Source organism: Octopus bimaculoides, chromosome 26, assembly GCF_046866305.1.
Source record: "Octopus bimaculoides isolate indiv1 chromosome 26, ASM4686630v1, whole genome shotgun sequence".
NCBI classification, from domain to species: domain Eukaryota; kingdom Metazoa; phylum Mollusca; class Cephalopoda; order Octopoda; family Octopodidae; genus Octopus; species Octopus bimaculoides.
Genome location: NC_142953.1, coordinates 1,419,968 through 1,435,492, shown reverse-complemented (window position 1 = coordinate 1,435,492; position 15,525 = coordinate 1,419,968). Strand labels below are relative to the sequence as shown.

The 15,525-nt window shown below is 40.1% G+C and overlaps 1 protein-coding gene across 19 annotated transcripts in view; it reads right to left on the bottom strand.

The window, feature by feature from the left end:
• The window catches only part of LOC128247007 (uncharacterized), a 361,520-nt gene that overhangs the window by 59,709 nt on the left and 286,286 nt on the right, over window positions 1-15,525 (bottom strand). For all 19 annotated transcript variants that reach the window (XR_016238539.1, XM_089342830.1, XM_089342824.1 and 16 more), the window contains 3 exons: window positions 12,638-12,737; window positions 5,824-5,922; window positions 2,798-2,878 (listed from right to left, as the gene is read on the bottom strand). Coding sequence is in view for 18 of the 19 variants with exons in the window: in XM_089342830.1 (XP_089198956.1) it covers window positions 2,798-2,878; window positions 5,824-5,922; window positions 12,638-12,737 (280 nt within the window). In the remaining variant the exon portion in view is untranslated. The remainder of the gene's footprint in view (window positions 1-2,797; window positions 2,879-5,823; window positions 5,923-12,637; window positions 12,738-15,525) is intronic.

Genomic DNA, 15,525 nt, shown 5'->3' with positions numbered 1-15,525 from the left:
TGGCCATTACCCAACCATTCAGGCGAACAATGTTGGCGATTTTCAAATTAACTAAAATGTTATTAGATGATCTAATATAGTAATACTGTATTTACTTTAACAATGCTAACCCCTATAACCTGTAACTGGAACTTACCGTTGACACCATGTGTTTCATTCAGTCACTGCATTCTATTTAATTACATGGAAATGGAATTCTTTTTTTTTTTTTTTTTGCAATTTTACGATATTTCATAATTAAACTTTTTAATATTTAACACTCCTTGAAACCATGTCAAAGATACAGAATAAAATATTTTCTCAAATTATGAAAATGTACCACCAGGGATTGCATGTAGTGGCTAAGTGAAGTCTGTGATGAACCACCGGTGGTCCATGTGGCAGTGAATGTGGTAAAGACAGCTGAGACTGCCAAACTATTTTCTGGGAGTCAATCACATGATGGAAACACCCAAATTAAACTTAGGACCCCTAACCAAAAAACCCTCATCCAGAAAGGGCTCACCAGACAAACTAAAAGCTTCACTATCATGAAATACAAATGGATTGAAAGCAGCTATGTCATTGTATGAGGGCTAAACTTGGGAAATGCTTTCAACTGCCATCCCTAAAAATTGGTTCTTCCTGCTTGAAAGGCATCACATGGAAAGGAAAATTTACAAACTACATCTGTCTAGCTTAGCAGTTCTTGCTGACATTACCATTCCCCTCAAAAGTCGAGAAAGACCAGACCACCTTTGAAGTAAGGACTGTACTGAATAACTTGGTACAATTACAGAAAATGCGAAAATGAGTGGATCACTGGCTTGGGAAACACACACACACAGACACAGACACTAGCAATGATGTAACTCAATAAATGATGCTTTTCCGTTCAGCCATTTAGTCAAACAGACTCCATTGAACAATTGAAATATGTCTACTGGGATCAAACAGTTGGAGAAAAAACCTCAGTAGTCATACAGCTACACATACACTTGTAGCCAGCTATATATATACACACACACATACACTCTTGAATATATGACTACAAATGTATAACATATATCACACACATTTATAATAAATATACACACACACACACACAAATATCAGATAGTAAATTTCTATTAGAATGCATTAATTTTCAACAAGTGCTGGAAGATGATCTCAAGCAATAAACTCTTAAAAACCAGTTGGAAAAAAAAAAATTTTTTTTTTTTTTTTTTTTTTTTGGTAACGATAATCTGGCACCAGAATTCTTTGAGACTGTACCAGAAAACCTCTGCATCACAGCTTAAATCCCAGTTATGCAGCGACCAAAGCCTTCATGATGCCCCCCCCCCCCTTTTAGGCACGTCTAGGGGCCTTAATACCCTCTAATTCTACATAATAAACTGGAATAGTTTCCATGTTAAGACCAAATCTTCACACTTTGAAGAATGTTCGAAATAAGAAGGAATTATCTATGACAACCAGATAAAAAAAATATATAAAAAAAGTGCTTTATTTATTTCATGAGTTTTTAATGCTATAAACAGCAATGTATCTCATTAAGACAATAATCTACCATGGAGCTGAAGCTCAACTTAATCCTATTAATGGTGCACCCACAGGAAAGACTTGGATAAAATAAATCACTTTTTATCATCTCATTTTCCAATCAGTAGAGATTTACCTTTTCATTTTTTCTTTTCCGTTGATGTTTTTTTTATCCTCATCTTATTCATTTTCTTTTTCCCTTCTTCTTTTTTTTTTTTCAATTATGACATTGACTTAGTCTTGAACCGTGTCCAGAAATATCTCCACAAAATTTCAAACTCTTTGGCTAACGATCCTGGCAACATTTTTACTTACTGGCAAACTCATTAGTGTCAGACAAAACGAACCAGCAGTTTCTCAGATTTACTGAATACCAACAGAATCGGAAATGAAAACAAAATCCTGCAAAGACATTAGTTATCTTCTGCAGAGTCCTAAAGTCAACGAAGACCCAGTGAGCACAACTGATGGATGGAAACTGTAAGGAAGACCAGCCATAGGTGTGTGGTTCAAATGTTCCCATCATTTTCGGTACAGTCCCACAGCATGGCTCCTAGAGGAAGTATGTCCACCTATTGCTCCAGCTGGACCCATGCTTTGCCAGTGAGTTTGATTAATGTGAAATGTATACAGCCAACTGCATATGTGTGTGCATGCGCACATGCACAAATGTGCAAGGATATTGGTATTTCGTCTGTCCCCATGTATGTATAAGTGATAGCTTAGTGGCTGTCGATGTCCTTTTTTGACTTTGCAACTGGTCCCTCTGTGCTTTTGAAGACCTGTAGAATATGAAATCGCTTACCTGAAAAAACCAGGTGAGGGTTGATGACGAGAAGAGCATCCAGCCATGAAATCCTGCCTGAAAATCAATTGTCTATCCAAGACTTGCCAGCATGGGGGTAAATACGGCTGTTGAACAACAGGAACAATACACACACACACACACACACACACGTATATATGTACATGCACACACACATATACAGGTATACATATACATACACACATGCATATACACATCCACATACGTATACATATATGCACACATGCATGTGTATATACACATACACACATACACATGTTCCACAATTTGTGGCACAAACAAAAACAACAATCATATAGAGAATTTTTTTTTTCTTTTTTGAAAAATAAGAATTTCATCTCAAACAACATCCAGAACAAGGTCTTAGAATTCAAAAATTGTGGACAGCAAGAAAACAAAACAAGAACAAACAGCAGAGTTTTTCCTCAAGGAGAAATTTTTTCCACTTACCGTTTCTCTGTGTGGGAGTAATTCTTTACGAATTTTGAAGAAATTTTTCCCATACTGACGTAAACCCTTGATGAAGCGCTTCTGGAAAAAAATATTGAAACGAAGAAGTGATTAACAGAACTAACTTTCATTTATGGCATCAGTTAAGAAACCATAGAGATGGCACTGGGGTCATTCACCTACATATTCCAACCTGTACAGAATCAAATGGATCTTCTAATGGAAAAACGTCAGTCTTTACAGAGGACCAAAAAAAATCGATTGTATACATCAAAATTAAAAAGTTCAACTGAAAAATATGAATTTTAAATTAACCTTTTCGTTACCGTATTTATTTTAAGATGCTCTGTGTTTCTTTCAATTAATTTTAAATATAACAAAGACTAGTAAAATAACTTAGTCATCATTAAGCTTGTGTTAGGAACATTAATTGTGACTAAGGTTTGGTGGAAGATTTTAATTGAGAACTTTTGAAAACAGGACATTTGTATCTACAGAACCAGAGGTGGTTTCAGCCGAGTTGGTATCAAAACGGTTAAAAATTAAAATGTGAAATAACAATGATCCTTTCTACTAGAAACCTGAAATTTTGCAGGAGGGGGGCTGATCAATTACATTGAGCCCTGCTGTTTAACTGGTATTTATTTCATCCACCCAGAAAGGATGAAAGGCAAAGCCGATCACAGAGGAATTTGAACCAAGAATGTAAAGAAATGGAATAAATGCTGTTAGGCATTTTGCCCAGCATGCTAACGATTCTGCCAGCTCACCACAATACTACTACTACTACTAATAATAATAATAATAATAATCCTTTTTATGAAAGGCACATGGCCTGAAATTTAGGCAGAGGGGACTAATCAATTACATCGACCCCAGTGTTCCACTGGTATCAACCCTGAGAGGATGAAAGTTGACCTCAGCCACTAAGCATTTTGTGCAGCATGCTAACGATTCCGTCAGCTGACCACCTTAATAGTAAGAAGAAGAATAAAATCAGGTTCAATTTTAGTTTGTAATTTTGCATTTCCACTTTAGAAATATTATTTAAATAATTGAGTGACAACGGAAAAGAGTCACCTTGTGTGAAAGTAACAAAAACGAAGGTGGAAGGAGAAGTTCAATGAAAAGAGATTGTGGAGAAAGCAGTTATGAGTATCCTCTATCTGGCTTCTTAACAGAATATTCTTCTGTTGTAGGGAAGGAGAAGAAGAAGGAGACATAAACTGACCAACGGAATGAAGGAACGAAAGTGAGAACAGAGAACAAATTTGGCATGAAAAAGGCGAGTTTTTGTAGTGAGGAAGGGAACCATCGCGAGGCTAGCCTGCCTCTTGTATTTAGAGTGAGAGAGAGAGAGAGAGAGAGAGAGAGAGAAGAGAGAGGATGATGATGGAAGGAGAGAGGGAGAGAGGGAGAGAAGGAGAGAGAGAGAGAGAGCTAAGAGTGACTAGCAATAAACAAGGAATACACAAGAGTCGCGAACCTACAAGTCAAAGCTTTTCAGATAAAATGAATCGCTCGGAATCAATAGCACAAAGTTATTTGGCAAGAAACAAATTAATAAAGCAAACCACTCGATGATAATATCAAAAGTGGAGTGTTAATAGCAAACGATCAAAAGACTTGCAGAGAATTCACAAGAACCATGTAGATGAAAATATTGGTAAATCACTAGAAGAGTTTATCTAAATAATCTCTTTAACTTTCTGCGAGAGATCACTGAATTCTTGACTGAACACTCAATTTCTACCAAGAAATAATATTGCATTCGACAGAAAACGGTTTTAATAAAAGACCGTTTTCTCCTACTTTCGATTAACATGTTCGGAATTAAGCGCAGCACCGAGGGGGGTCAGAGTTTAGCAGACATGCCGAGGAATAATACGCAGCAAATTGCGATTGGCATAATGTGTAATTAGGAGAGGTGAGAAATAGGCAGGAAATATATAAAATCATCTTTTCAGGATGAAGAGAATTGAAACCACCTTAAAATCTGACATTTCAATGTTATTCTACCATTAGAGCAACCATTGATGGAACAACTGAACGTCTCTTTGTTGATGGTTCTTTTATTTGTTTCGGTCAGTAGACTGCGGTCAAGCTGGGGCACCACTTTCAGGAATTTTAGCCAAACGAATTGACCCCAGTACTATTTTTTTTTTAAAGCCTGATACTTATTTTATCAGTCTCTTTTGCCAAACTGCTAAGTTACACCAACAATAGTTGTCAAGTGGTGGACACACACGTGTGTGCGATGAGTTTCTTCCAATTTCTGCCCACCAAATCCATGCTCAAGGCTTTGGTCTGCCCGAAGCATAAGATGTCGTGCAGTGGGACTGAACCCGGAACCATGTGGTTGGGAAGCAAACTTCTTACCAAACAGCCATGCCTTTGCAATCAAAAAGAAATATAAAAGGCATTTTATCTGACATTTCTAATTTAGATGTCGTTAAATTTATGTCAATAAACATTACACTCCATGACTGCTCACTAGAGTAATTAACCAATGTAACTTGATGAATTTCAGAAGATAATTAAAATAAAATTAACAGGAAATAAAACAGTGCTCTGGGGCTGTTTTTCACGAGAATATAAATATATAAATCCTTGTTAATGTTGTAATTTTACACACTTTTTTTGTATCCATGATATAATAACAAGCCAACATGGAAGTCCCCACAGGTACACTCAAATTGATAGAAATAGCAGCCAATTGGTACCTCACACACAATAATATTGCCATGGGTTATCTTTACATTAAAAAAGGACAGAGTGGTCATAGATGAAATGTCACTGATCGAGGCATCTTCACATTTCTTAAGGAGGTATTTATAATGGTCAATCTTTCAAGCTCGAGTGGTATCCATGTTATCTTCATAGAAGTGAAACAAGTGAAAGAATAAAGGAATAACAAGCGTGACGACGGCTGGCTGTCCAATAAACTAAAGGTAAAGGTCAAATGAACAAGGACAAGATCAAGGCCACACCACCCTACCATAAAGGCAAGTGAAACCAATACATACCGTTTCATCATCAGTCCATTTTTTCTCAATACCACGAGGTACAGGACACTTGACAAGAGCTTGCAATGCCTTCCCTGTGTCATAATGGCAGAGATGAAGCTGCGGGGTAAAGAGAACAACATCAGCATATATTATACGATTATAAAAGCACAGCATGTGTGTATATGTGTATGTATATATATATATACAATATATGATTTGATATACGTATAACACACACACACACACACACGATATACTTACTTACAAAATACATATACACGCACACAAACACACATATATATACATACCCACAGACCATCATCATTTAACGTCCGACATCCATGTATGCCTGGTTAGGATGGCTGACAGGAATTAGCCAGGCAGAAGACTACTCCAGGCTACTGTGTCCATTTTGACAGGGGCTTTTACAACTAGGATGCCCTTCCTAGCACCATCAATGGAGCAGTTGGCTTTAGGAAGGGTATCCAGCTGTAGAAACCATGTCAAATCAGATTGGCGTTCGGTGCAGCCCCGCAGCTTGCCAGCCCTGGTCCAAACCATCCAAACAAAGCCAGTATGGACAACAGACATTAAGTGATGACGACGACACACACACACAAAATCCAGTCAGAAGTCTTTGGTCAGCCCAAGGCTATAAGAGAACACTTGCCCAAGGTACCACACAGCAGGACTGAACTCAGAACTGTGTGGTTGGGAAGCCAGCTTCTTCCCACACGGGCATGCCTGCGCCTATGAAGTATGCTTTTTGCTTTTGTTTAAATATATCCGCACGGAATAAAACAATATGAACTGCTCAAAGATTTCATATCGGATGCATATTTAATTTTTGTTTTGGAAACAAAAATCTGTTAAAAATTCTTAAAACTGATTTCTTTTTCAGCTAAATTGGTGAAAGCATTAAAGGTGATTATGAGCAATAAAAAAAAAAGGAAAGAAGGAAAAGAAAAAAACAGGTAAGAGAGAGAGAGAGAGAGAGAGAGAGAGAGAGAGAGAGAGAAATTAAAATTAAAAAAAAAAACAATTACAGAGATGCAGAAAAAAAACCTGATAATAAAATAGGAGGAAAGATTAGATAATAAAGGAGAGAGTAACATTGTTGTCTGTTTTATTCCAAGATGTATAAAAGTAAAAAAGGGGAGAGAGGGGGGAGCGGGCCTTGTGGAACAGGTTTTAATTTTGCTACTTTCAAACAAGGGGATAACGTGTGTGTGCGTGCGTGCGTGTGTGTGTGTATCTGTATGTGGCTGCTAAAAGCCACATCCTAGGAAAATATACATAAGAGTTTCCTCCCTTCACATCTCGACGCCAGGCAAAGAAAAGCCTAGAGCGAAAACGGGAATTAGAGAACTATATATATATATATATATATATATATATATATATATATATATATATATATAGTTATAGTTATTTAGTTGGTATCCACAAGCGTCGTAGGTAATAATAGAAGGGCTCAGGGGAAACGTATGATTAAGGAAGGATGGGAGGGGGGGGGGCAAGTAAATGAAAGTCGCAAAAATAGGGAGGAAGAGGAGTAACTGTAATTAGGACAGTGGGAGGAATAATTATGGAAGTCATAGAAGAGATGAAAAGGCAGACAAACACTGAGAGGAATTTAGGAAATGACACTTGAATATCTATGTCTGTCTGTCTGTCTATACAAACACACAAAAGCATGATTGTCCTCAAATTTTCACATAAGAAAATACAGAAGAATTATTTGGATGTGTGTGTGTATAAAACGGACGCTTCATGATGATGATGATGATGATGATATGCATACACACACAAAGTATACATAAACAGACGTGTGTGTGTGTGTATAAATATATTTAATATATATGCACACACACACACACACAAATGTATAGACATACAGACGTATCTACATTCATATACATAAATCATCACCATTTAAAGAGTGCTTGTTTTCCATGCTGGCATGGGTTGGACATGTCTGACAGGAACAGGCAAGTGAGAAGTCTGCACCAATCCCTGCCGTCTGCTTTGGTACGGTTTCAAGGGTGGGATGCCCATCCTGATGCCAACCGCTTTCCAGGGCTTACTGGGTGCTTGGTACGTGGGCTCCAGCACCAGTGTGGGGTTACCAAGTACCTTGCATGACAAACCCTTGCAACTGAGGTGGAAGAGCAGTGCTGAAGAAGACAGCTTGGTGCCAGGCTTTCGTCAGCCCGAGGTTATAGGAGAAAATACTTGCCCAAGGTGTCACGCAGTGGGACTGAACCCAGAACACTGTGGTTGGGAAGCAAGCTTCTTACCGCACAGCCACACCTCTATATATACACTCACACACACACATAATAATAATAATAATAATAATAATAATAGTGATATTTAAGTAGCATAAGTTTTTATATTCTCTTTCCATTTTAAGGGGACGGGGGAGGGAGCAAGTTAAAATCCTTTGTGTAGAATGTATTGTTCAATAGATACGATACACATGGTAAGTTCTATTCAATGCTTTAAAAAAAAGGGGGCAGGAGGAAGAAAAAAGGTTTCCTTTAAAAGGAGTTACAAAAAAGTAAATGTAATTAATATAGCTTTGTTTATTAATTAAGGGAGGGTTCGTTATAATCTGGGCTGTCAGTCAACCATATGTTCTCAGATTAATTAGAGCAATCGTTTGAACAGATGGAAATGAAGTGAGCAACCCTGACGAGTCCCTAGGTGTGTGCAAACCTCTAGTCACATCGTTCGGCTTTTTGTTTGAACCAGTCGTTCGACTGAGACCATGCTGGAGCAACGCCTTGCAGAATTTCAGTCGAACAAATCAACCCCAGGACTTATTTAATTAAAGCTTGGTACTTGTTTTATTGGCCTCTTTTGTTAAACTGCGAAGTTATGGGGATGCAAATGCACCAACACCGGTTTTCAAGCTGTGGTGGGGGACAAACACAGACACAAATGATAGGCTTCTTTTAGTTCGTTTACCAAATCCACTTATGAGGCTTTGGTTGGCCAGTGTGTGTGTGTGTGTGTGTGTGTGTGTGTGTGTATGTGTGTGTGTGTGTATCTCTTATGGCAGGGTCCAAGGTTTTGGTTCATCACAATTCTATATTGTAAATCTGTGGTTGAGCTCCAGACAAACTGGCTTCTACACACACACACACACACAGAGAGAGAGATATATCCTTTTCCTCAATATACAATACCTGTACACCATTTCAAACAGGCTGAGACGAAGACTAAGCAATTGACCACCACTCAGAATCATGTCTCCTCCCACCTTTTGTGTCACTGTTTCTTCAGGAAGAAGAAGACCTGCCAAGAAGTTGTATATTTCCTTCAGACATTGCTACAGCACCAACACTAGGGCTAACCCTAATTGGGGTTAGTAATGATAATTAAAAGAAGGAGAGAGGGGGGGGAGAGATAGAGCCTCCAGCATGGCCAGACCCTTTATTCATAGGTTTCTCATCTAAACCAATGTTTCTTCAAACAAGACTTTTTGGCTGAGGTCATTCAGAACTGAAGTGGCAGGGGCAGTAGTAGCAGGAGCAGTAGCGAGGGGGAGGAGGAGTGATAAGGGAGGGTGTCTGAGGAAGGAGAGCTGGAGGTAGTGGTTGTGGTGACAGTGGGGGAGAAAGAGAGTGGATCGATGGTGGCGGCGGTGGTGATGACAAGGACGAACTGGGAGGGGGGGGGAAGTGGTGAGAGAGAGTGTGTGGACGGCGGTGGTGTCCACAGACATTGAAGTGAGACAGAGGGGGAGCTGTTGTGGTTGGCAACAGCCAGTGAGAAATACTGAGCAGAGGGAAATAAGGGAGGGGAACCAGGGCATTGATGGCTAATGGAGTGTGTGTGTGTGTGTGTGTGAGAGAGAGAGAGAGAGAGAGAGAGAGAGAGAGAGAGAGAGAGAGAAGCGACAGGGATGGCGAGGGAGGGGAGGTGGGCAAGACATCCTTTTTTTGTGAATGGAGAAAGAAAGGAGTAAAAGTCGAGGCAAGTGTTGTTGAGGGTGGTGGTGATGGTGAGACAGAAAAAGTCCCCTCCACCAGACAAGAAGGGCTGATGCTGGTAGGGGCAGAGAGAGGGGGGAGGAAGGATCGGCATGAAACAATTAAATGGGTAAAGGATAATGCATACACATGTAAGGAGGAAATAAAATCAATAAGTGGCAAGATTATATCCAAATCTGCCATTAGTTCTCTCATTTGACAGCAACCCTACCACAGAGATATTTCCCATGGGAGGGAGGAAGTGGTGGGGGGCAGAGAGAGAGGGGGAGGGGCAGGGGAAGTGCCAGCGCCCCACCCCCACCCCGATGGGTAAGGGCTTTAGTCAGAACATTCCTGGGCTGGTCTAAAATAATACAAAACAAAATTGGGGTAAAAGAAAAAGCCAAGTTGAATTTTAGGGGATTCTCAGAGCAGGGAGGAACCTGAGTTGCTAGAAATAACAATGAAATATCAAATGTCCCTCCTAACATGCCCTCCTCACTGAAAGATATATTGGATGATGTAATTCTAGATAGCATCTGTTTGGATTTAAGACAGGATGTTCATGGCTGGAGGTGTGATGATCTGAGATTAAACAATAAACTCAAACAAAGCCACAGAAAGGGAAAAGAAGTTTACAAAAGTGAGGGCAATGAATAAGGGGTTTAGTCAGAACATTGGTGGGCTGGTCTAAAATAGTGAAGGAAGAAAAATGGGGCAAGTTGAATTTGAGGACATTCTCAAAGCAGTGAGGGACATTAGCTGCCAGAAACAGCAAGCAAATCTCCCTCATTACACACCCTACTTACTGAAGATAGACTGGAAAATGGAGTTTCAGATACAATCTGTTTGGGATTAAATTGGGTGATCGTGGTTGGAGGTGCTTTTGGCTCAGAACTTTAGACTAACAGATAGACACTGTGTGTGTGTGGGGGGGGAGTCTCTAATTAGTTGCTAGGAATAGCAGGGCAAGTAATTTCCTCAAAACCACTCTATCATCGCCATTTAACATCCCTCATCCATGCTGGTATGGGTTAGGCAGTTCAAGAGGGGCTGGTAACCTGGCGAGCTATGACAGACTCTGTTTGTTCTGGCATGAGGGGCACACAGCTGGATGCCCTTCCTAATGCCAACCATTTTACATAGTGTATTAGGTGCTTTTAACATGGCACCAGCACAGGTGACTTTGTTTAAAAATAATGGACACAAGGAGTAATGAAGGCCAAGGTACATTGTGTCTAAGCCTAAAAGACTTGGATAGTCACAGCTGTAATGCTTTTGTTCAGAGGTCAACAGAACCAGTGCTGGCCAGAGGCTAAACCACAATGAAAGATAGACCGATCACTCACATAGCACCAAAACTGTAAAGACCCATTCCACCCGCCCCTGGTGTCCTTATGGCTAAAGATTAAGAACCAATTGTCTCTGCCTCCTCGCAGACACAACACAGATTCTTTGTGCCAATTTGGTTAAACGCAATCCTGCTGTGGCCTTCACTAAAAACCGTTGCATTCTACACAGAACAAACAAGCCTTTGATGGAAGAAGCAATCCTTCCAGAAGAGACTGTAATGGCCGTGTCTACCTTCTATTGAAACTAGACAGGCAGAGATAAGACAACACAGACTAACAAACAAACAAAAACAGGAATCTTTGTCGCCAACTCATCCTCACCACCACCACCACCACCACCACCACATTTCAACATTTATTTTTCGCTCAGTTGAATTAATTTGCTTAAGTAGATGTAAATGTTGTTGTAATTGAATAAATGAATGCCGACTATTTCCGTGTGGTTTTGTAACAAACGACGATGATGATGATGATGATGATGATGATGATAACAATGATGATGACGATGATAAACTAAACAACTGAAAATAAACAATGTTTTTAGGAAAAGAAGAGAAATTAAATGGAAACGCAACGGAGATTAGTGACAGCGGAATGGAAAATAACAAAGTAAGACTATTTACAGTCATTCCAACTCCAGAACCCCGCCATTCTCATCAGCGCCAACACCAAACCATTGTATATAATAGTTAAATATTTTTAGAATCCTCACATCTCATCTGTGTGTGTGTGTGTGTGTGCATGTGTGTGTGTGTGTTTGTAAGCAGCACAGGCCAGCGAAGGTGAATGACGAGATAAAAGTATTAGGTGTACACCACAGTTTATATTAAGTTAAACCATCGTAACCGATATTTATTTGCAGATCTACAAAAACACTGTGTGCGCGCGCACGCGTATGTATGTGTGTGTGTACGCGTGCATGCGTGCGCGCGCACGAGTGTGCGGTTGTGGCAGGAAGATGTAATATATTTCATAAAATCAGTCGGGGGAATTCGACTAGATTGAAGCTGCGCAGTAAAATACATAAATATTTTGCTTTATAGACATTAAACATAATACATTAGGATATCAAAAGCAAGTGACACACACACACACACACACACACACACACACACACACAATCACAAGGAAATTGTGAGGGAGGAGGTGGCAGCATAAACGAGGGTGGCGACGGTGGCGGCGTTGTTGAGATAACCATTTAAAATTACATACATAAATGAATACAGCAATGTAGTAAAGCTAAAAGGTAAGTTATCAAGTCTATCAGATTAAGCAAGGGTTTAATGAGAGAGTGGGAGGGAAGGAGGAGGAGGAGGAAGGGGAAGGGGAGGGGCGGAGGGAGATAAAATGGTAGAAGGAAACAAGCGATTACATTACTGGCGAGGCGGCAATGGCCTTTTGCAATAGTTCTGCTTGTAATATCAGATTGAATCCCGATGCATGCGAGCGTGACGAAGGAAGACGGCAAGCAGCCAATCGGCGAAGAAAAGAAATACTCACTGTGTCCATGGCATTTATCGTGGTTTCATCCATTGATGCCGCTTGACAACCATCATCCGTGGAGCCGGCATCACACATGCCAGCAAAGGCAGCGACGCTCCTGGAAATATTCGGAAATAGAAAGAGAAGCATTGGAAAGCAGTTTGGTGAGGACTCGATCGATTTGGAAACCTCAAGGGCAAACAGAGGCCTGTAGCCATGTTGAGGGAGAGAGAGAGGGGGGGGGAGATGGAGAGAGAGAGAACACCTATTTGTAGATGTAATCTGTCTTACTCTATAAAGACAAGATGAAGAATGGAATAGAGCAACTGAAATATAAGTGTATACGTATACAGTGTGTGTATGTATATATATGGGTGTGTGTGTGAAGGTGCATGGGTGAGTGCAGTGGCTGCCAACCCGAGGTCCGCAAAGGCAGTGCTGGGGGTTCGTGGACGAAATTCAAAATCCCATGCATTCTTTTACTAGTTTCAGTCATTTGGCTGCGGCCATGCTGCAGCACTGCCTTTAGTCGAGCCAATCAACCCCAGGGCTTATGCTTTGTATGCCTGGTACTTATTCTATCGGTATCTTTTGCTGAACCACTAAGCTACAGAGATGTAAACACACCAGCATCAGCTGTCAAGCGATGTTGCGGGGGGGGGGGGGGGATGAACACACACACACACGATGGGCTTCTTTCAGTTTCCGTCTACCAAATCCATTCACAAGGCCTTGGTTGGCCCAAGGCTATAGTTGTAGAAACTTTGCCAGATCAGATTGGAGCTTGGTGCAGCCTTCTAAGGCTTGTCAGCCCTCAGTTCAGTTTGAACATAAAATGGGTAGGATATTTGAGCCTGGTATGGCCAGTTGAAATGCTAAAGGGTAAGGGTTTGTGGCCAATTAATGTTGCTCTAAAAGTAAGTGTGACAGAGACAAAGAGTGTGTGTGAGAGAGAGGGAGGGTAGAGAAAGTGACAGAAAGGGGGGGAGAGAGAGAAAGAGACAGCAAGAGGGAGAACATAAAGAGAGACACACGGACAGAAGAGTAGCTGTAGTGGAACAATGACATTCCATCAAAGCTGGACAGGTTTTAGATACATAGCTGAACAAGTATTAGTTAATCATTGAGCAGTGTGTGTGACAATAGCTCTGCCACAGCATTGTAACAATACATGGGAGGTATGTTATCATTTATAACAAGACCATCGGAACAGATTGACCATTAGCAAATAAAGAGTGTGACTCCTCCTTTGTCAGATCATCATGTAAGAAGAATTGGAGAAGAATGCATTCTTTGGTAGAGACAAGAATATGTTAGGTTGATTTTGAACAATACTGGCAACAAGACTGAAAGAACCAACTTGTTCCATGATTACAGCCGCAAACAGGTGAGAACTGGTTTTGGGGAAAGATTAAGTTCATATAAAAACAAAAACTCATACATTTTTGTTGTTGTTGCTGATTACAAGGGAAAAGCTATATTGAAAAGAATAAGCTGACAAATACTGCTGTGACTGTGCAGATTAAATAAATACAGGTGACACAGTTAATAATTGAAACGTCAAATGTTTACGGATTACTTTGAGCACCGAGTCAACACTTTCTCTTGGAGGCACTCAATAATCTCTCTGTAAGCTCGTTAGTTGAAATGTTTCTTTTGTTTTCAAACGAGGAGCTGTAATAAGCATACAGCCCCACAAAAGCTCTATAGAATGGTACCAGACTACGGCTAGGTTCCTAACTCAAAGGTGGGGGGAGGGTAGGAGAAAGAAGTGGAGTGTGTTTAGCTAGATTGAAAAACTGTGTCCAACAGTTGTGACGCGAATAAAAGCTGTTGTTGAAATGACAGAGTTGGGTTTGTTTCAAGTGGTTCAATACCTGGTCTGACACTGACAGCTATGATGACAAGGGTTCTAGTTGATTTAATCACTGGAACAGCCAGCTCATGAAATCAACATACAAGTGGCTGAGTACTCCACAGACATGTGTACCCTGAATGTAGTTCTCAAGGAGATTCTGCATGACACAGAATGTGACAAGGCTGGCCCTCTTTGAATTACTGGTACAACTGATTTTTGCTAGACGAGTGGACTGGAGCAACATGAAATAAAGTGTCTTACTCAAGGACACAACACACCATCTGAGAATTGAACTCACGACCTTGCAACCATGAGCAAAATACTCAAACCACTAAGCCATGCGAGCTTCTCTACTGCAATTGATATTATTACTGTTATGAAAACCTCATCCAAACACAGTATACACATGTAATTAGGGGTTCGTTATTAACATAATTTCCTAACAACAACAGTTAAATATCTCTGAAGAATGGTACATAAAGATCATTGTGTGTACTTAAGTAAATTCCTCTGCAAGAATTAATTTGGATCATCGGAACTGTTTGTTGGCCGATTTAATGTCAAATAAACAGATGTTAACAAAAGGATAAACGAGATCTATGTGAGGTGGGTTTTATAGTTTTCTTTCTTTTCTTCCTTAATAACAATTTGTGCATGCTCTAATTACAGCCAGTTAACAATATAAAATATACAACATTGCTGTGTGGTAGATTAATCAGATTTGGTTGGAATAACGAGAAAGATAAGCAGTCTATAGGCAACATTATAAAGCGAATGAAGTGTTTTGTGAAAGATAGATAGGAGTGGAGCAAACAAAGAGAAGAAAAGGCTAAATGGCTGGGGACCGACAGAATAGAATATTAAACATGATTAGAGGAACAATGACTGTGAAATAAACGACTGATTGCTGACTAGATGAGGATGATGATGACAGGCCTATAGTTTACTATGTAGCCATTGTGTGTTGGGGGGGGGGGGGACAGGAAGCATCTCCAGAGCAAGCCACATAACTATGTTTGCTCCACATTGCCACACGAATAATATAGGT